At 38.5% G+C, this 20344-nt stretch overlaps 4 protein-coding genes across 4 annotated transcripts; 3 read left to right on the forward strand and 1 right to left on the reverse strand.

Moving 5' to 3' along the window:
• Positions 1-1977: 1977 nt before the first annotated feature.
• K444DRAFT_235850 (HET-domain-containing protein) lies at positions 1978-3293 on the forward strand. The gene is made up of 3 exons (XM_024871276.1): positions 1978-2823; positions 2872-3186; positions 3239-3293. Exons 1-2 carry the CDS (start codon positions 2088-2090, stop codon positions 3099-3101), a joined length of 966 nt encoding a protein of 321 aa, XP_024728549.1. The 5' UTR covers positions 1978-2087; the 3' UTR covers positions 3102-3186; positions 3239-3293.
• On the forward strand, positions 3246-4283 carry K444DRAFT_505356 (uncharacterized protein; the record flags this gene model as incomplete). Its single annotated transcript, XM_024873389.1, has 3 exons — positions 3246-3422; positions 3486-3850; positions 3896-4283. Coding segments are annotated over 3 exons (930 nt in total), but the record flags the coding sequence as incomplete, so codon positions are not given.
• Positions 4284-9745: 5462 nt separating this feature from the next.
• Positions 9746-10704, reverse strand: K444DRAFT_708203 (uncharacterized protein). The gene is made up of 2 exons (XM_024888179.1): positions 9949-10704; positions 9746-9843 (listed from the first exon to the last, which is right to left on the reverse strand). Exon 1 carries the CDS (start codon positions 10469-10471, stop codon positions 10238-10240), a length of 234 nt encoding a protein of 77 aa, XP_024728551.1. The 5' UTR covers positions 10472-10704; the 3' UTR covers positions 9746-9843; positions 9949-10237.
• Positions 9761-10426, forward strand: K444DRAFT_235983 (uncharacterized protein; the record flags this gene model as incomplete). The annotated part of the gene is made up of 2 exons (XM_024871277.1): positions 9761-9776; positions 9826-10426. Coding segments are annotated over 2 exons (324 nt in total), but the record flags the coding sequence as incomplete, so codon positions are not given.
• Positions 10705-20344: the final 9640 nt, after the last annotated feature.

Consider the following 20344-nt stretch of genomic DNA (forward strand, 5'->3'; position numbering starts at 1 on the left):
GAACCGTTTTTGGAATAGCGTGCTGAAAGCTACACCCATGACATCTGGGTAATTTCGTAACAAGAAAATCGACACGTGACTCCAATTTACAGCCCTAATTTTCAGGCAAGTGTCGTGAAGCCTTTTCTGGCTGACGTCCAATTCAAGAGGGCACACAACATTCAGGCTGACACGCCTGTTATCACATTCTCTTCTACCCTCCGCAAGGAGTTGGACGGATTACTCACGATCATCCTAGCAGACGGCCAATATCGCCGTGTCTGGTCAGCCGTGCTGAAAATCCCCAGCACAAGATATTCGGGGTCATTGCCGCTTTCCAAGAAAGACATCTTCCAGTCTATGCCTTCCTCTGTCAACTCATTATCGCCGTCGTAACCTTCTACTGCACGATTGTAATCCCACACTATGACCCCATCTCCGCGTCAACACCAAGAGCAGTTGCGGTACGAAGTTCGTTCAACGATGCAAATTCGACGATACCACATTGCAAGACCGGCGTTCGTGAATCCCTTGGAGGTCTTAATGCTTTGCTGATCGTAAGCTCTTCCCCCATTTCTTCCTTGTTACCCTTTATACTACACCATAGATTAGAAGAGCATATTTATAGTCGCAAGTACAGAAAATTACACCCCACAGCGTGCTCTGTCCTACCACAGCCTTATTCCTCCTCTCCTTCGTCTCCTTCTGGTTCGGCATATTCACGTTCAACTTCCTGTATACGGAAGATATCGACTTCGTTGGCGGCTGCTCGTACTTCATTATGGCAGGTCTGATATGCCTCCACTGGTCCCGCGACTCGCAGAACATGTTAGAAAGCCTGCAGGTTACTCTACTGATACTGATTTGGAGTGCTACTTTACTTCTACCAATCGGGCATTGGCTTTGCAAGACGTTTCTGCCCGGGATATACTGGAGATACAGGCAATGGTCGCAGAGAGAGGCGGTTTGGAAGATAATCGATTGTCGAGGAGCGACAGTACATGAAATTGATAGCGAATGGGAAGCTGTAGTTAACGAGGAGATACCATTGATGACAGGCGAAGGGAGGACGCAGATACATGGACATACATGAGTAGCAAGCTGGCGAGGGAGTGGAAGTCGGAACGTCTTGGGAGACAACAGAAATGAGGGACCTAAACCTCCTCTAAGACGTATACAAAAGAGTTACCCATTGACAGTTGGTACGAGTTGATCCATTATTACTTCTATTGCGCCATGCATGCTACCTAGTCTAACTCTATTTCACAGCGATCCAGTGCGTACGCGATTCTGCCATGAGAAATCTAATTGGAAACGAACAAAGAGCAATACAGTCGCTAACAAATCGGCTTCCCTGTAAACTCGTTGTGAACGTTATGCAATGGTGTCGAAGGAGAAGATGATAATGTCGATAACGAGGAGGAAGATCTGCGGCCTAATTAGCGACACGGAGAACGCTACTGTATCTAATATTAGCACGAAGGAGTGATGGCGTCCTTCCATCAGGAGTAGTCGGCGCCCTGGTCGAGAGGCAGCCAGACGACAGCCTCAACCCCATTCTATACAAACGCAAGGTGCTGACATTAGCGCGAAATGGCGCTGATTTTCACAACTCGTTGTAAAGCCACACCCCGTGCGCTAAAACCTTGTTCTGAACTGCCAGAGCCGATGAAATATCCGTTCAACTATATAGATAGATGGTTACCACAATTCCTCTTTCTATGCTGCTCTGTACAGGAGCTTATTTTAAAGACTCAATATCCTTTCATTGGATCTGGCTCTATACAGTATGGTCGACTACGCCAGGTATGGAAGATGACGTGGCGACGCAGCCACAGCTGGGCCGCAATACGCCCAACATCCGCCAGAATCAGCCCATCGAGCTGAAAAGTCTCACCCCTCCATTTTCTTCACCCTTTTGATCATAATCTCGTCGAAACGATTCTCTGTTCTGGCGATCTTGATCCGAGATTTGCTTTCGAAGTCTTTCCTGCTTTATACATACCTAATCATCTCTCGAACGAAGCGCTGTAAACGACGAAATTACATGGGATATACAATCACTCAGAACCCCTCTTCCCGGAGATCTTTCGAATCCGGTCTGGATAATGCGTCTTCTGAAATGTGATGGAGATGGCGAGGTCAGCCTGACCAATCATCCTGCTAACAATGTTCCCTCCTATGCTATACTTTCGCATAGATGGGGAGAAGATAGTGAGGAAGTCACTTTCGGAGACATCAATGATCGTACTAGCAAGAGCAAGGCTGGCTACCACAAGATTCGCTTTTGTGCGCAGCAGGCTGCTTGCGATAACCTGCCCTACTTCTGGGTGGACACCTGCTGTATCGATAAAACAAGTAGCTCCGAGCTGCAGGAGGCGATCAACTCAATGTTTAGCTGGTACAGGAAGGCGGATAAATGTTACGTCTATTTACGGGATGTGCCGCCGGCAGGAGAGCGGTACGAGAATCATTGGGAACACTATTTCCGGAGAAGCGAATGGTTCAAACGCGGCTGGACCCTTCAAGAACTTCTTGCCCCGGACCCGGAGTCATTAGAATTTTTCTCCCGAGACGGCGAGCGGCTAGGTAATAAGAGAGAATTAGAGCAACAAATCCACGACATAACGGGAATTCCTCTCACAGCACTTCGAGGAACCCCCCTCTCTCAATTTAACGTCGAGCAACGATTTTCATGGGCAAAAAGCCGTCGGACCACGCGTGGAGAAGACAAGGCATACTCTCTATTTGGCATTTTCGATGTCCTGATACCTTTGCTGCCTTGCGAAGGAGAAGAGAAGGCGCTCAAGCGACTCAAGAAGGAGGTCGACAAGCCTTTGAAGAGTAGGCGCTTACCATCGACATGAACACGGAATACTAATAATATTGTAGAGGCACGGCAATACCAGAAAAGGGTTATGAATTGGCTCTCAAACACTCCATATGAAACGCATCATCGTTATAATAGCAAGAACAGATCTCAGGGATCTGGGGAGTGGCTCCTGCAAACAACGGAGTTCAAGGACTGGAAGACTTGTCCTAGATCAAATATTTTGTGGCTACGGGGCTCACGTATGTCCTCGCTCGAATTGTTTCCATTTTCTTATCTATCCTTTTCTTAGTTACGACCATCGTCTGGTATATAATATCGCCATCCTGTTTCTAACTGCGGCTTATTGTAGCCGGATCAGGGAAGACATTCGTGACGTAAGTTCGTTACCTGACCGCTCAAATTAAGAGCTAATATAATTTGTGTTAGATCGAGAGTTATAGACTCTTTTCTCCCAGAGGAAAAGACAGCCCAGAGCTCGGCTCGAATCGCGTACTTCTACTGTTCAAGGACGTCTGATGATACCAAACGAGGCGATCCGTCCAATGTTCTCCGCTCTATAGCGAAACAGCTAGCTGAATCTGGGGATTTGGCTTCTTCGGCATACACTGCAGTAGCCCGCCGCTACGAGGAGATTATCGATTCAGAGCAGGAGCGAGATCTCGAGATCGGCGAGACTATTAACCTCATCATTGAATTGAAAGAAATCAACTCATGCACTATCATCATTGACGGTCTCGATGAGTGCCAAAACAGAACGCGCGGAGACCTGCTGCACGGCCTCAACACCATAGCATCCTCTCCTGGAAAGGCTGTTAAGATATTTGTCGCTAGTCGGGATGACAATGACATTAATGGGGCTTTGTTACGTTACCCAAATCGTTGCATTGATGCTCAGGACAATGAAGCAGATATTCGGAGGTATGTCGGGGAGGAATTAGAGAAGGCGATACAAAATAGATTGAAATCTTATCCTCAACGTATCTTGGCCAAGCTTGAGAAGAAAATACAGAATACGCTGGTTGATGAAGCCGGGGGCATGTAAGTGTTTCTTCTTCCTTGTCTAAACCCGACTAATTTTACAAGATTCCGCTGGGTCTCGCTGCAGCTGGAGGCTTTGTTTGACACAAGCAGAAATAGAATAGAGGCAGACATGGAGTATCAGCTGTCAAGACTTCCACCGGACCTCAAGGCCAGTTACGACGTCATCTACGAGCAACTTCTGGCGCAAGGTGGACCTAGTCAAATCATCGCACATAAGGCAATTGCTTGGTTACTATGTGCAAGGCAGCCAATCTCGACCCTTGATTTTATTCAAGCTCTCAATGTGGGTGATGGCTCTCCTAAGATCAGAACCAAGGAGGAGGTCTTAGCTATCTGTGGTAATTTCGTCAAGCACGACGAAGATCTCGACCGATTTCGGATCTTTCACCTGTCAGTCACCAATTATTTCGAAGAACAGCGATCCGATTGGCCAAAAGAACTGCTAAACCGAGTCGTGGCTGATATGTGCCTCGGCCAATGTCTATCACAACATACTGGGCAACGCAACTCAATGTCGAACAGAGATAACAAGACTTTCGAAGACTACGCAAATGTCTATTGGTCGTATCATTGCGAACATGCAGGGCCAAATCAAAAGCTTGGTATTCTCGAGGTGAAACTTGAAGAGAAAAAACACAATTTCCTCCTCGGTGGCCCGAGAACATCTCGTGAATTCGCTATGTGGCATAGCACATTACCTGAATCTATCGCTCGTATAGATCTCGATGCCAAAGATATCGACTCGAAGCAGTTGAAAACTAAGCTAGGTGACAGCTTAAGCCCATACGACGCCAATCCACCTAGTCGAGCGTTTGTTGCATGCGCATTTGGCTTCTCGGAAATTGTCGAGGATATGCTGGATAATGGCGCAGATTTCACTGTTCGCACAAGAGGATTCAGACTGCCGCCTCTCTATGTTGCGATTCGGCATGACCAGGGGAGAGTTCGAGAGGTAATCAGAGCAAGGATTCCTGAAAATGACTCAATTTACATTCGATCCACGGAAATACATGCAGCTGTACGTACTGGCAAGGACGCTTTCGTGGAATTGCTCCTTCGTCAGCGCTCAGAGAATTTCATTACATATGGTATCTTGGAAGAAGCTGCTCGCCAGTGTAATGCGACTACTTTCAAGCTTCTCCAAAGCTATGTCACTAGCCCGATGACCCAGGGTGACTTTTGGAAAGAAGATCTACTCGCGGCCGCAGCACGTAATGAGGACCACGGAGACAAGATTGTTCGATTGCTTTTACCAGAAGTGCAGACATGCAATGAGCAGGTGTATTCTGCTGCTGCTTCGAATAAGAACCACGGCCTTCCAGTGTTTCGTTGGTTGTTAGATAAATTCAAACCTACGAACATAGATCACGAGACAGTCGAAGCTGCTGCAAGGAACCAAGAGACAGGGAGGGCAATATTACGGCTAATATTTGATCGTTTTCCGGATTGGAAGCCAGACGAAGAAGTGATCGCCAGAAGCGCTGCAACAGCCAATTTTGAGACATTCAAGACTCTGTTGAATTCCTCTTCACCAATTAATATCACTCAGGAGGTCTTTGTAGCTGCTGCAGGCAACCAAGAAAATGGACTGGAGCTGGTTGAGCTGCTCTTAAACTACGAAGTCAAACTTACAGACCCCAACGATGTTATTATCGCTGCTGCTGGAAATGAAAAAAGTGGACTAGAGCTCGTGAAGTTGCTCTTGATCAACAACTTCGAAGTTTCAGACATCGATAATGTTATAATAGCTGCGATGAGAAACCACGAGTCTGGCTACGAGATCGTGATAGCGCTACTAGAACATTTTCAGGGCGTTACTTCTGTGGCCATGGAGGCAGCAACATCTATGCCTTCCCCCAATATGAGAGCCTTCAAAAAGCTTCTCAGCTTGCCTCTGGCTCTTGATGATACGATTATTGAAAGTGGTGCACGTCACATGACCTTAGGTAGCGAGTTCATGAAACTAATTCGCGAGTTACGCAAGGATGAACTTGCCACGAGAAGTGGCCTGCTTGCGGAAGCATTGTGTCGCAACTACAAAATTGAAGCAGAGATCCTGAAAGATGCTCTGCGCTTGGCCAAAAATCCCTCTCTCGTGCGGGATACGTTGTGGAATGTAGACATGTTTCCTATCGCCGAGCTACTCAATGTCTTTCTCGATTTCATCGATCCACGGGAAGAACTAAGCTGGCTAGTCGAGAGGGTTGTAGCAAACGAGAATTGTGGACTAGAGCTGATCAACATTATTTTCACAAAGATCTCTGGAGTTACTATCACACCTGAAGCGATTGAAATTGCCTCACAGAATGAGGCTTATGGGGATAAGATCGTTGAACATTTGCTCGACCATGATAAAGAGGTGGCTATTTCGATATATGCAGTATTGGCAGCGATTAAGAACCGAGATAAGGGAAGATTGGTCCTGGATGTGCTTTTACCTCGCTTTCCTGGAGTGGTCCCTTTGAATGAAGAGACTACCATTGCATGCGCTTCTAATCTGGCACATGCACTCGATTTGATGCAAGTACTACTTGAGCAAAACGGGACTGATTGGCCAGAAAAGGCAGCCTTGACGAAACTCTTTGGCGAGAGCTTAGTCCAGCGAGGTAATTTCCAATGCCTAAAGTTGTTTTTAGGTAAGGTCAGAGATCTTTGTATCGATATGAAGGTGTATGAATTTGGCAACTCACCATATATTGATTCGAACCTGGTCGAAGAGTTACTTGGATTTTGCGACGACGATTATATCAACTATGACCTGGTATATAAGGTGGTGTCTGGAGCATATCACGAAGACGATCTCAGCTTTGTACAGAAATTGTTACCTCGTTCCGACCGAAGTGCCTTCTCAGAAGATTCAATCTATCAGTTAGCTGCCAGGAGGACTGAGGGAGCTGCACAAATGTTAGGACTTTTGAAGACTGAGGGATTCAACTCCGTTGTTGAACGAGAGACAATATTGACCACGGTCAGATCTGCCTCTATGGACGTGCTAGTTGCACTGGATTTCACCAAATGGGAGGTTGAGTGTAGCGAAGAGGTTTTACAGGCCGCTGCGAACAATACCGAAGTGGGATTAAGATTGCTGCAGCTTCTTTCAAGAAAAGACGCTTCCCTCGAGATTACGGAAGCCGTACTCACGGCCGCGGCTGGGAACTGGGGCCATGGCCAGGCAGTACAGATCCTTCAATTCCTGTGGAGAAAAGACGCTTCTCTCGAGATCACGGAAGCCATACTTATAGCCGCGGCTGGGAACCTAGGCTATGGCCAGGCAGTACAGATCCTTTAATTCCTGTGGAGAAAAGACGCTTCTCTCGAGATCACGGAAGCCGTACTTACAGCCGCGGCTGGGAACCTAGGCCATGGCCAGGCAGTACAGATCCTTCAATTCCTGTGGAGAAAAGACGCTTCTCTCGAGATTACGGAAGCCGTACTCACGGCCGCGGCTGGGAACTGGGGCCATGGCCAGGCAGTACAGATCCTTCAATTCCTGTGGAGAAAAGACGCTTCTCTCGAGATCACGGAAGCCGTACTCACGGCCGCGGCTGAGAACTATAACCAGGCAGTACAGGTCCTTCAATTCCTCTGGATACAAGCTACCGCTTTCAAGGTTACAGATAATATTCTCATAGCAGCTGCTCAGAATCCAAAGCAGGCAGTACAGGTCCTCCAATTCCTATGGAGAAAAGACGCTTCTCTCGAGATTACAGAAGATATACTTATGGCTAGTGCTGAGAACGGCAGCCAAGCATTAAGGGTCCTTCAATTCCTCTGGACACAAGCTACCGCTTTCAAGATTACAGATAATATTCTCGTAGCAGCTGCTCAGAATCCAAAGCAGGCAGTACAGGTCCTCCAATTCCTGTGGAAACAAGAACCCTTGCTCCAGATTACGGAAGACATACTTACGGCTAGTGCTCAAAACGGCAGCCAAGCATTAAGGATCCTTCAATTCCTCTGGATACAAGATACTGCTCTTAAGGTTACAAATAATATTCTCGTAGGAGCTGCTCAGAATCCAAAGCAGGCAGTACAGGTCCTCCAATTCCTGTGGAAACAAGAACCCTTGCTCCAGATTACGGAAGACATACTTACGGCTAGTGCTCAAAACGGCAGCCAAGCATTAAGGGTCCTTCAATTCCTCTGGATACAAGATACTGCTCTTAAGGTTACAAATAATATTCTCGTAGCAGCTGCTCAGAATCCAAAGCAGGCAGTACAGGTCCTCCAATTCCTGTGGAAACAAGAACCCTTGCTCCAGATTACGGAAGACATACTTACGGCTAGTGCTCAGAACGGCAGCCAAGCAGTTCAAGTCCTCCGATTCTTGTGGAGAAAAGACCCGTCTCTTCAGATTTCAAAAGATATGCTCGTTGCTACTGCTAGGAACGGGTACCAGGCAGTAGAGGTCTTCCGGTTCTTGTGGAGAAAAGACCCGTCTCTTCAGATTTCAAAAGATATGCTCGTTGCTACTGCTAGGAACGGGTACCAGGCAGTAGAGGTCTTCCGGTTCTTGTGGAGAAAAGATGCTTCCCTCCATATTACAGAAGACGTACTCGTGGCTGCTGTTCAAAATTTGTTACAGGCATTGCTAATTTTCAAATTTCTTTGGAGTCAACCAGGGAAAATTGAGATCATCGATCAATTACTTGACCTTAGTAATAAAAGTAGAGACCACGATCTGGAAATTCTTCAGAAGCATTGGGAGAAACGATTTGGGCTTTCTACTCCACGGGTAGTCCATTCGCAACTCCGTTTTCAGAAAGAACAACGGAAACAAGTTTTCGTATTTCTCCACAATAAGAAAAAACTAGAGGATCGGAAGAGAAAGAGTATATTGTCTGGACCTGCAGATACAGGTTCAAAACACAGGCGCCTTTAGGTCGGAGCCTCAGCATCCTGCGGTTCAACGTAGCCTAATACCACCAGTACGACCGGTCTAGGAGTCGCAAAACCGCTGCCGTGAGCTCCAACGATTGCACTAGCACCTGTTCTGCTTCGATATCATTCCGCATCTAGAGCATGCTCCGGAACGCTAACTTCTCCCCTCGTTGGACCTATTTGGAGAGCCATGGTATCGATGTCACTAAGTAGGCTTGAACTCAATTGACTAGAAAGAACTACACTGATTTGTGACCATTCATAGATTACCCATCATTCCAGTCTCTGCGATTGAAGGCGAGAACTTGGTTGAGTTATCATCCAACAACAGTTGGTATCAAGGATGGGTGACATAGTCAACAACCTCGGGAACCTCTACGTAGATCAGGGCAAGCTCGACTTAGCCGAGCAGATGTACTAGCGGGCACGGCGTACCTAGTCTTTGCAGTAGTTGCTTGCTATATAATACCCAAGAGAAGGTTTCTTTCGATTCTTTAAGGTGCTTCTTTGGACTTCATATTATTTTAACAACTTTAATAGAGAGGATCTTAGGGGAGGTGAACTTTAAATATTAGTCACAAAACAGCCTAGAACATTCCAGAGCCTTCACTTTTACTCTTCTAGCTGCGATCACACGCTTCTTGACGACATATATAACGCGATGCAGCACGTGATCTTGCTCGCCTGACCTACAGTACTGCAGTGGCTCAAGCAGAGCAGGGGCATTGTGGAAGCAAACTTGCTGCTCGCTAAGACCTTGCAGTTATCTAACCCTTTCTGGTAAGGCTTTAGACGTCCCTGTTTAGCAAGCGACGCTGAAACTTTCGCAGTGAGTTTAAGGGGGAAGCCGATTTCGTTAGCGACTGTAACTCCCTACTCCTCTTGCAACAATATACGGAGCTGTCCTCCACAACCTGAACTTTAATACATCTGCGCAACGGGTGCGCTCCATGTTTCTAGGGGGACGTCCTGAGTCAATTCTAAGTCTAGTACTGGCTCTGCCTCTGGCGTTGGTTCTGGCAGGTCTGCCTCTGCAATACTCGTTCGCTTCGGAGCACGTCTCCCTGTGCTCTTTCTGACTTTTTTCGCAGCACGCACCATTTCCGGCTCTGGCTCTTTTTCTAGTCCTGGTTCTGGCTCCGGTTCTGGCTCTAGCTCTAGCTCTGGGTTTGGTTCTGGGTCTGACTCTGGCTTACCTTCGTCTGGCAAAACACTCTTACGCTTCCGGCCACGTTTTCCCTTGCCTTTAACGACATCTCTCGCAGCACGCGCGGCTCGTGCTGCTACGATATCCTCAAAGCTCATTACCTTCCCCTGGCCCTTCCCAAGTACAATTGACTTGGTCGATCTTCGAACTTTGGCTTCGCTGTTTATTTTCTTTAATAGCTGCTTTTCATGATCGAGGAGGGCACAGTAGGCTATAGCTTTCTGGCCGGCATTGGCAAGCTTCTGTATACGCCTCTGGAGTCGAAGTGTGCTTGTCTTGTCAAGTGTAGAAGTATCCTATTGGATCATATTATGCAACGACATAAAAGCCTCTGCTGAAACTGGCGTTATAGGCGTTTGTGGTACTTCGTCTAGCAGACCAGAATCCGTCCTTATCTCCTCCGGTCCCGGCATAATCAGTTGAGCAGGAGGCTTCGGTATACGTCTAAGAACTCTATCTCGGTTGAGCGGAAACAAACCAGTTATAGCCCAGGCGCTGGTGATATTTCTCTTCGAAAACGCCTTGTCCATTGCAGGGCTATATAGAAGGGTGAAATGCTCCTTACCGACTGTATTTATACCTCCTCGGAATAGTCATTCAACTTCGTTACGATACATAGCCTTTAAGGGTGCAAAAACCCCAATATTGCAAGGCTGGAGCTTGTGCGAGATGTGAGAGGGCAGGCGACATAGAATAATATTATTTTCAAAACAAAACTCCAGAATTTCAAGGGTCTCGTGTGTCCCAAAGCCGTTACATATCAGCACGCGTGGCTTGCCGTTTGCCTGTTATTTGGTTTTGGGATCAAATATACGCTTGAGCCACTCGAAGCTAATCTTTGAGTCCGTATATCCAGATTCAGAACACGTATAGTACTATCCGGGGGTGGGAAACGTAGTCTAGTTGCTTCAATGGGTAGTAGCTAGCCAAATTATTATAGGTAACAAGGACCTACCGTTTGTACATATATATTCGATGGCAGTTACCATCGTACGCTTAACGGCTGCACCTCTATAGTCTCGCAGATCGTCCTTACATACAAGGACTTTAACGGAGCCGAGCATGCATAACATGACTCCCGTCTCGTTCATATTATAGACATTCTCTAGTAGGATGGCCGGATCTTGTAATACCTTTTCAATCACATTAAACCAATAAATAATCTTATTATATATGTTATTTTCGTAACGCTTCCAGTCCATCGCTTGTACTCTTCTGGATTTGAGTTCTGGGTAACGCTTCTGAAAGCCTTGAGCCCAGTTCTTGTTTGGAGGCTTGATTGCTTCATCATTTGTTATAGAACGCTGGCGGGCGATAATAAAGGCAAGGGAAGCTAGAAACTTTATTGGAATAGAGTTTCCGAGGTCAGCCTCTAATATCAAATACTTTACAAGGGCTTCCTCCTCTGGAGGTTTGAGATACAGTTAGCCTCGGACCTTAGCTTCAATCGATCGTCGCCTGAGTATACGGTGATTCAGGGTAGAGATAGGAACATTGCTTCGTTTCGATATAGCATCGTATGTTCGAGGCTTTCCTGGCAGATCGCTTTCTGCAAGAGCTCGACTGGCACGATCGGTCATGGCAACCTATCTCAATTAATAGATAAAAGAGGGAATAGCAGAGGACAGGTGGGAAGACTTCTGCCAGCCAACCAAAATAGTCACGTGATGCTCCATCGAAACTTCTAGAAGAACGTTCTATTATTTACCAAAATTTTATGATTTACCAATATACTATCAAATGTGCAGGAATACCGTATTATACGAGTAGCATAACTGGAATTATCATATTAGCTAAGCTGGAAACTCGCTAATTCGCTTGGCGTACTTTTTGCCCCTCTTCCTTCTATCTAGATAAACTCAGCAACCCGATTATCTTGTGCTTTGTATCTTGAAGCTTAGGGAATATATTCTTCTTGAGTATAAGTTTCTTGCTAAAGTGCCGAAAGCCAGAGATTAGCCAATTACTGTGATAAAGCAGGGGGAAACGCAAATGCGACTTCCTGACGCCGTCGACGGCATGTGATGGGCACACGTGACGGCGCATGGCCAGGTGTCAGATGTCGTGGATCTAGTTTCCTATTTTAGGTAAAGCTTGCGATCGGAATCGTACGGGCGATCGGAATCATACGGATCGCATGGGATCGTATTTCCTAGTTAAGTAAAGTGCTTCGCAGGCTTGGCTAAGTACTAGGGAACATATAGGGAGACGCTCCTAGCTTTAGAAAGGGGTATCAATTAGTCTTTTATTGGAATTAACTCTTGGAATCAGTTACACTTGCAAGCGTCACTCTGCAGCTTACTTACCTTGACTACTTATATATTACCCTGCTATTATATACCTTATATTCTAATTAATCCAATCTTCAGAGAGTAGTTTATTACGAGATAGTTAAGCTATTAATAGATAAAATATTAATAGCTGGAGTATTAACCAGGAGAAGCGCCTCTACTACTACTAGGGTAACCCAACCGGGTATCCAGGGGAGCGCCTAGTTAAGTACTCTTTATACTACCTAATTAGGAGAAGAAAGTAGAACTCAAATACTTCCAGAACCGGTAAATAGAATAATAATAACAGAGAAATTAGTAGCGGTTTACTATTATATTACTAAGTTAGAAATAGAGATATAATAGAGAGAAGATCTAGAGGAGCTAGAAGCTCAGATCTATTATCTTAAAGATATTCGGATATCCGGTATAGAATCCGTTATACCCCCGGTAATATCCTTGGTTTAGAAGGCTCCAAAAACCCGAAAACTGCCTATTTACTAGAGAAAGAATATTAAAGAAGTCCAGAACTTCTTCTATTAGATAGAATTAAAATAGTATAAAAATAATAGAATTATCTGAGCTATTAATATAATAAAGATTATATATTATATTTCCTATTTTGAGAATATAACTAGAAATATCTAGAAATATAGAAAGTAATTAGTAGATATTAATACTATGAATTAGAAGACCTTTATTAAATTTATAAAGAATTCTATCTTAGATCTAGAAAACTATAGTAATAATACTCTTACTAAATTTAAGAATACTAAATAATAGCCAGGCTAAAATATCTAAAGCTTTATATTTTATTTAGATAGCTTATTAAATAACTTGGGATATACGAGTTTACTATAAAAGTAGAATAACTTATTTAGTAGTTTAAGGTAAGAGATTCGGAATAAGATTAATTATTAAGGAAATATTCTATAAAAAAGAAAGAAGCTTATTTCTATAGCTATAAGAGTTAAGAATAATTTAAATCTATTTATTTAATAGAAATATAATAATAAGCTAACGGGATAGTAAAAGAAGAGAAATAGAAAAAAAAAGAAAAGAAATAATAAAGAGAAATGAAAAAGAAATATATTCCTATTATAAGATTTATAAAACCGGAATAGTAAAGATATAATAATAGGGTCTAATATAGTACCTATATTGGGATTTATAAAACCGGATATATTTTATTTTATTTACTAGAAAAAGAGTTATTATATTACTATTTATTCTAATTAAAAGAAACCGATTTATTATAACTATAATAAGTCTAGCTATAAAATATATAAATATCTAGAATTAAAGAAACCGGGAAATAGATATATTTTATAATAGTTATATTTATTTATATTATAAAAAATAAGGCTTCTAAAACAAGAATAGTAATTAAGATTATTATTAAGACAATAAAAAATAAATAAAGAATTAAAATATTAGTAGATTCAAATATAAAAGCTAATTATATAAAGAGGAAATTAGCTTTAAATATAGGTATTCTATTAATATTAAAAGTAATTCTTTTATTTTTATTAGAAGAAAGAAGAATTTATTTATATAGAAATTATATTTTTAGGATTATTACTAAAAATATACTAGGAGACTAAAAGAAGGCTAATATATATTTTATATTATATAATTTTAATCTAAACTATATTAATATAATATTTGAATTCCTATAGCTTTACTAGATTAATCTTCTAATTTCTTTTAAAAAAGTAATATAAAAATACTAGATTTAATTATAAAAGATTAAAATTCTAAATACTAGAAAGTTTACTAAAATAATAAAATATAAAATATATATTTTTCTATTAATTACCTATTTTATAATAAATAGCTAAAGAATTACTACTATTACTATTAATAGGATAGCTATATTTCCTAAGAAGTATTAGAACCTTTTCTAAATATTTTCTATAAAAACTGTCATAGAGTGCCCAAGCATCCTAGCGAGCACGTGCGTGCGCGTGGTCCGTGCGCAAGCCCATAAGGCTTCGCACCTCCCACGACTCACTTGCTTCTTCAAGTTTCAGTCACAATACTACTTTGGATTGCTCCCTGACTTGCTGCCCTTTTGGTGACCACTATTATAAAAACTATAGATATATTATCTAACTATTATATAATAAAGTATTATATAGATCTAAAACCAGAATTCTAATTACTATATAGTCCTATATATACTTTATTAGAAAGGGAACTTGAAATTCTTTAGGAATATTTTAATACTAGCCTAAAAAAGAAATAGATCTATTATTTTACTAGCCTAGCTAATATTTTAATTATATTTATTTCAAAAAAAGAAAATAGCTTATATCTATATATTAACTACCGGAATCTAAATAGGATTACTATTAAAAATCAAATACTATTATTATTTATTAATAAGACTATAGATAGGCTTTATAAAATAAAGATATATATAAAGCTAGACTTAAAAAATACTTATTATTAGTTATAAATATAGGAAAGTAATAAATAGAAAACGGTATTTCAAATATATTATAAATATTTTAAATATTATATTATATTTTTTAGACTATCTAATACTCTAGTAATATTTCAAATATATATTAATTATATACTAATAGATCTTATAAATATTATTTATATAGTCTATTTAGATAATATTTTAATTTATTTAGAAGATCTAGAATAATATATAGTAATAGTCTAATATATATTTAAATAATTATAATAATATTAGCTTTTTATAAGTTTAATATAGAAAGAATAGAATTCCTAGGGTTTATAATTTATTACGGTTATTATAATATATAATACTAGTAGGAATTAGACTAGAGCTAGAAAGGCATCTGGTATCTAAATAAGGTATCTATAGTTACCTGATTATTATATATAACCCCGAGCTTAAGCTAGTATATAAGCCCGTATATAGCTTGTAATTATTTAGATCCGAGGCTTCTTTAGGATCCTCTTCTTTCTTTAGCTTTAAATCATTAAAATAGAGATAGTCTAACCATGCCTTCTAGGCCCTAGATCTTATACTTGTAATATAATTCAAAGCTTATCTATTTCTTAATTCTATAGAGAATTTAAATAATACCTACCTAATCAGTTTTTAATAAGTATAGATATAATATACTATAGCTACTCCCGAACCGGTTAACTAATATTAGAATAAAAGAAAGCCCTAGAATAACTAGGTAAGAAAGCCCTAGACCGGCCAGGCAAGTAGATAGGCTAGTAACCTTATTATTAAATAAAGATCTATAAGAAAGCAAGTCCCGGAATAACTAGGCAAGTTAGAAGAAGCTATAATATAAGATACTACTAGTATATTACTAGAAGATAAACCAGAGCCTCTTATTAAGTCTCCTGAGAAGTCCGAGTATTCTATTAATATTTATAATAGAAGAAATACTCTTTTCCAGAGAATAGAGGAAAAAGAGAGACCTGCCTTATTAAAGGCAGAGTTCTAAGAATTACTTTAGAACCCAGAGGCTTTATATAAAGAGATTATTAAGCTAATTCTAAAGACATATAATATTCTTGCCTATAGTAAGAATTATTATAATTAGCTAAGAGAAACCAAGCAAGCCCTATAAAAGAACAAAGCTATTATTAAGAAGCTTATTATATAGCCTATCGAAATAACCGGTTCTTCTATTCTAGAAAGTAGATACTTAGTCAAACTCCCTAACTCTTTCATTTTCGAAGGCATAATTAAGGATAGTATTACCTTTAATAATTAGTTAGTTTAGATTAAGAACAAGCTCTGTAGTAACTCTAATACTTATTAGATAGAGAACCTTAAGATTATTTATATATCCGGCCATATAAATAGCTATACTCTTATACTAATTTCTCCCTGCCTAAACTAGAATAATTAATATATATATAAGACTATTAGGGAACTATATACCTATCTAGAGGAGCTATATAGTAACCCGAATAAGGAGTATAATACTCGGCAAGCGTTTAAGGAGCTATTTATAAAGAAGGGCCAGACCTTTTAGAAGTTCTATACCCTGTTCCTAAGGTATATAATAGACGGAAATATTAACCCGTAGGACCTTAAGAATAACCTAAATAATAAGCTCACCTGGAAGCTCTAAGAGACCATAGCTATATATTATAATAATCCGGCTATTCGTATTATAGAGTTCGTATAATACTATACTATAAATAACTAGTAGATCCGAGCTTACTATAAAAAGAAAGAATAGATATCTAAAAAAGCTAATAAAGATACGAATAAGCCAAGCCCAGGAGGCGCCCCTTATATAAAGCCCGCTCTCAAGACTCTAGTAATAGATAAGCCTATTACCCCAAAGCCCGGATTCTTAGATCTCAAGTACTATAACTATAATGGATTTGGTTATATATCTAGGAACTATTTAGAGCCTAAAATAGAGTATATAAAGCAAGTTTTAGTAGCCAAGCTAGTAATACTTACTATAAGTAAACTATCTAAGAATATAGAATAGAGAAATGAGGACCCCTAAAAGAAGTCTTCTCTTTAGGGCTATATTATATAGATATAGTAGAAGTTAATTTAAGCTAGCTACTAGGAAATAAAGTATTTATATTCCCTTATATAGTTAGTAATAATAAATTAGATATTAAGACTTCTTCTCTTATTAATACCGGAATAAATAAATATACTTTTATTAATTCCAAGTTTATAAGAATAATTAAATGATTTCTAGATATTAAGCCTATTTAATTAGTATTACCCTATAATATAAAGGGGTTTAATAGTAAATAAGCTATACCTATTACTTACTATATTAAGCTTATACTCTTAATTAATAGACGGAAGATCCTAGTACCTATACTAGTTATAGGACTAGGTAAGTATAATATGATTTTGGGATAATAGTAGTTTATAAGTACTAGTATCCTAATTAATTACAAGAATAAAAGATTAATCTAGCTAGATAATTAGCCTAGAAAGAAGAATTAGGATAAGGTCCTAACTACTATATATAAGAACTTGGAATCTGGGAAAAGTAACTAGTACTAAGAAGATATAAATAGAAGAGATAAAGCTATAGCTATAAATAAGTCCTGGAAATCTTAGCTTATAAAGAGGAAATTCTTTTATTCTTTTTCTGAACCAGGCTCAGAAAGCCATATATAGTAAAAGGATTAAGCTCGATACTATAGAGAAATATAAGTAGCCTTAGGAAATATAGAAGTTTCTCTCAAGCCAGAAATAGGAATATTAAAATTATATTATCTAAAAGAAAGCCATAAGATCTAGTTAAGGCCCTTAGTTAATATTATAGGTATCTCGCTAGCTACTTTCCAGATAAACCTATAGAAGAAGGAGAACCTTTTCTTTATAATATTATTTTTCGAGATTAATAAAGAGCTAAAATTATAGTAAGAGAACAAGTTTATTCCGGGCAAGTAGTAGCCAGAAAAGACGGAGCTATAGTAGCTAGTAAGAGTCTTACTAGAGGAATTTAAGGATTTTATAGATATTTTCTTAAAGGAAATATTAAATATCTTATTCCCGTATTAATTATATAACTATAAGATTCAGATTAATAATCCCAAAAGCCTAGAAAGCCTAGAATATTTCCCGTTCTATTAATAGTTAACCTATAAGCTATAAGAGATTAAGTACTTCCTTAAAGAGAACCTCTAATAGGGCTTTATTAAGCCAAGCCAGTTCCCTTTTATATCTCTAATCCTTTTTATAAAAAAGGCTAATAGAGTTCTCCGATTCTATATTAACTATTATAAGCTAAATAACTTAATACGAAAGAACTATTATTCTCTTTCCCTTATTTACGAAATCCTTATATAGCTAGCTTAAGCCAAGGTCTATATAAAGCTAGATATTCGGTAAGTATTCTATTAGATCTAAATAAATCCAGAATTAGAAGAACTTATAATATTCTATATAAGATATAGGGCCTATAAGTATAAGGTTCTTTAAAAAGGCCTAACTAATAGCCCTATTATATATTAGAGGTATATAAATAATATCCTTTTTAATTATCTTAATATCTTTTATATAGCTTATTTAGATAATATTCTAATTTACTTAGATAATTCCCTAAAATATAAAGACTATATATAAAAGGTCTTTTAGTAATTACAGGATACTAGCCTTTAGGCTAATATTAAGAAATCAGAGTTTAAGGTTATTTATATAAAGTACCTAGGCTTTATTATCTCTATTAGAAATATTAAAGTAGACTCAGATAAAATAGCGGTTATTAAGGACTAGTAACTACTAAAGATAATTAAAGAAATATAAGGCTTTCTGGGTTTTTATAACTTTTATTAGTATTTTATTATAGAATATAGCTATATAGTAAAGCCCCTAATAGCTCTAATATATAAAAGAGTTCCGTTTAAATAAATAGATTAGTATTAAGAAGGTTTTACTAAGCTAAAGCAAGCTATATTCTTGGTACTAATTCTATATTACTATAACCCGAACCTCTCTATTATAGTTAAGACAAATATATTAAATAGAGTTATAGCCGGTATTTTCTTATAGTAAGATCCCTAGATAGGACTCTAGTACCCGGTAGTATTCTTCTCTAAAACTATATAGTTAGTAGAACTAAACTATAATATCTATAATAAAGAGATACTTGCTATTATTCTTTTTTTAATTAAATAGTAAATAGAGCTAAAAGGCCTATAAGAGGTATTCTTTATAATTTACTTAGACTACCGAGTCCTTGAGTATTTTATAACTATAAAGAAGCTCTTAGTAAGATAAGCTTACTAGATAGAATATCTTTCCTACTACTATTTCAAGCTTATATATTAGGTAAGTAAGTTAAATAAATAAGCAGATATCTTAAATAGGAAATACAAGAATATAACTACCTAGAATAAGGTAATAGTAATCTACTAAACCCAAATTCTTCTCCTATAATAAAAGATTAATAATAATATTATACGGGATCTCTAATTAGCTCTAATTAAGGCCTTTATAAGCTCGGCTTAGGAAGAAACCCAGTATAATAGTATCTAGCTAGTAAATAAGCTATTAAGCAAGAACCGAGAATTACTAGAGCTAGAAAAGCTATAGGATAAGGCAAGAAACGAGAAGGAAGGTATTTAGATACTATAAAACGGCCTCCTCTTATAATATAGCAAACTATTTATATCTAATAATATAATAATACTCAAGATATCCTTATATACTACTCTTATTTAGGAAGTATATATATAGCCCCTAATAGGATATCTAGGACAAGCCAAGCTTTAATAGCTTCTTTAGGCCTACTATTACTAGCCAGGCCAAGATATAGATATTAATTAGTATAGGAATAACTATTATATTTACTAATAATCCTATATCTCTAGAAATAAGAAGCTAGGGCTCTTGTATTTATTACTAGTCCCTAACTACCCCTAGTAATATATATTAGTAGATTTCAAGAAGTGTCTAGAGAATAGAAATAAGTATAATATAGTAATAATCTTTATTAATTACCTGAATAAGTACCCTATTATAATTCCTATCCGAGATATAATAATAGCTAAAGAGTTAGTACCCCTATTCCTTATTTATATAGTTTACTAAGTTAGTATTCCGGAGATTATAGTATCTAATTAAGGCCCCTAGTTTATATCGGATTTCTAGAGCGAGTTCTATAAGTATATTAGTATAAAGCTCAAGTTATTAATTACTAATTATCCCTAAACTAATAGCTAGATAAAGATTATTAACTAGTACTTTAACTAATAGCTATATCCCTATATAAATTACTACTAGGATAATTGGGACGAATAGATAGTAATAATCGATTACTAGTAGGCAGCTCTAGTTTATAAGACTATAGGCCAATTCCCGTTTCTTATAGAGAAGAGCTACAAACTACGGATATTATTTAACTAGAAAACTCAAGTATAATCGGATACCCCAAAAGAAGAGCTAAATAGATAGGAGGTAAAGGCTCTAGTAATATAGCTTTATAAATTATAGTAAAAGATATAGGAGAATATAATATAAGTATAAGAATATTATATTATTTAAGCTAATAAATATTACTAACTAGTAGACTTCGGAATAAGAGACAAGATATGAATTATTACTAAGTACTAGAAGAATAATTATTTAAGCTATAAGCTAGCTTACTAAATAAAAGAACTATACGAAATCCTGGAATAAATAAAATATTTCTTTAGGTT

The sequence above is a fragment of the Hyaloscypha bicolor genome (genome assembly GCF_002865645.1).
Source record: "Hyaloscypha bicolor E unplaced genomic scaffold K444scaffold_182, whole genome shotgun sequence".
Taxonomy (NCBI): domain Eukaryota; kingdom Fungi; phylum Ascomycota; class Leotiomycetes; order Helotiales; family Hyaloscyphaceae; genus Hyaloscypha; species Hyaloscypha bicolor.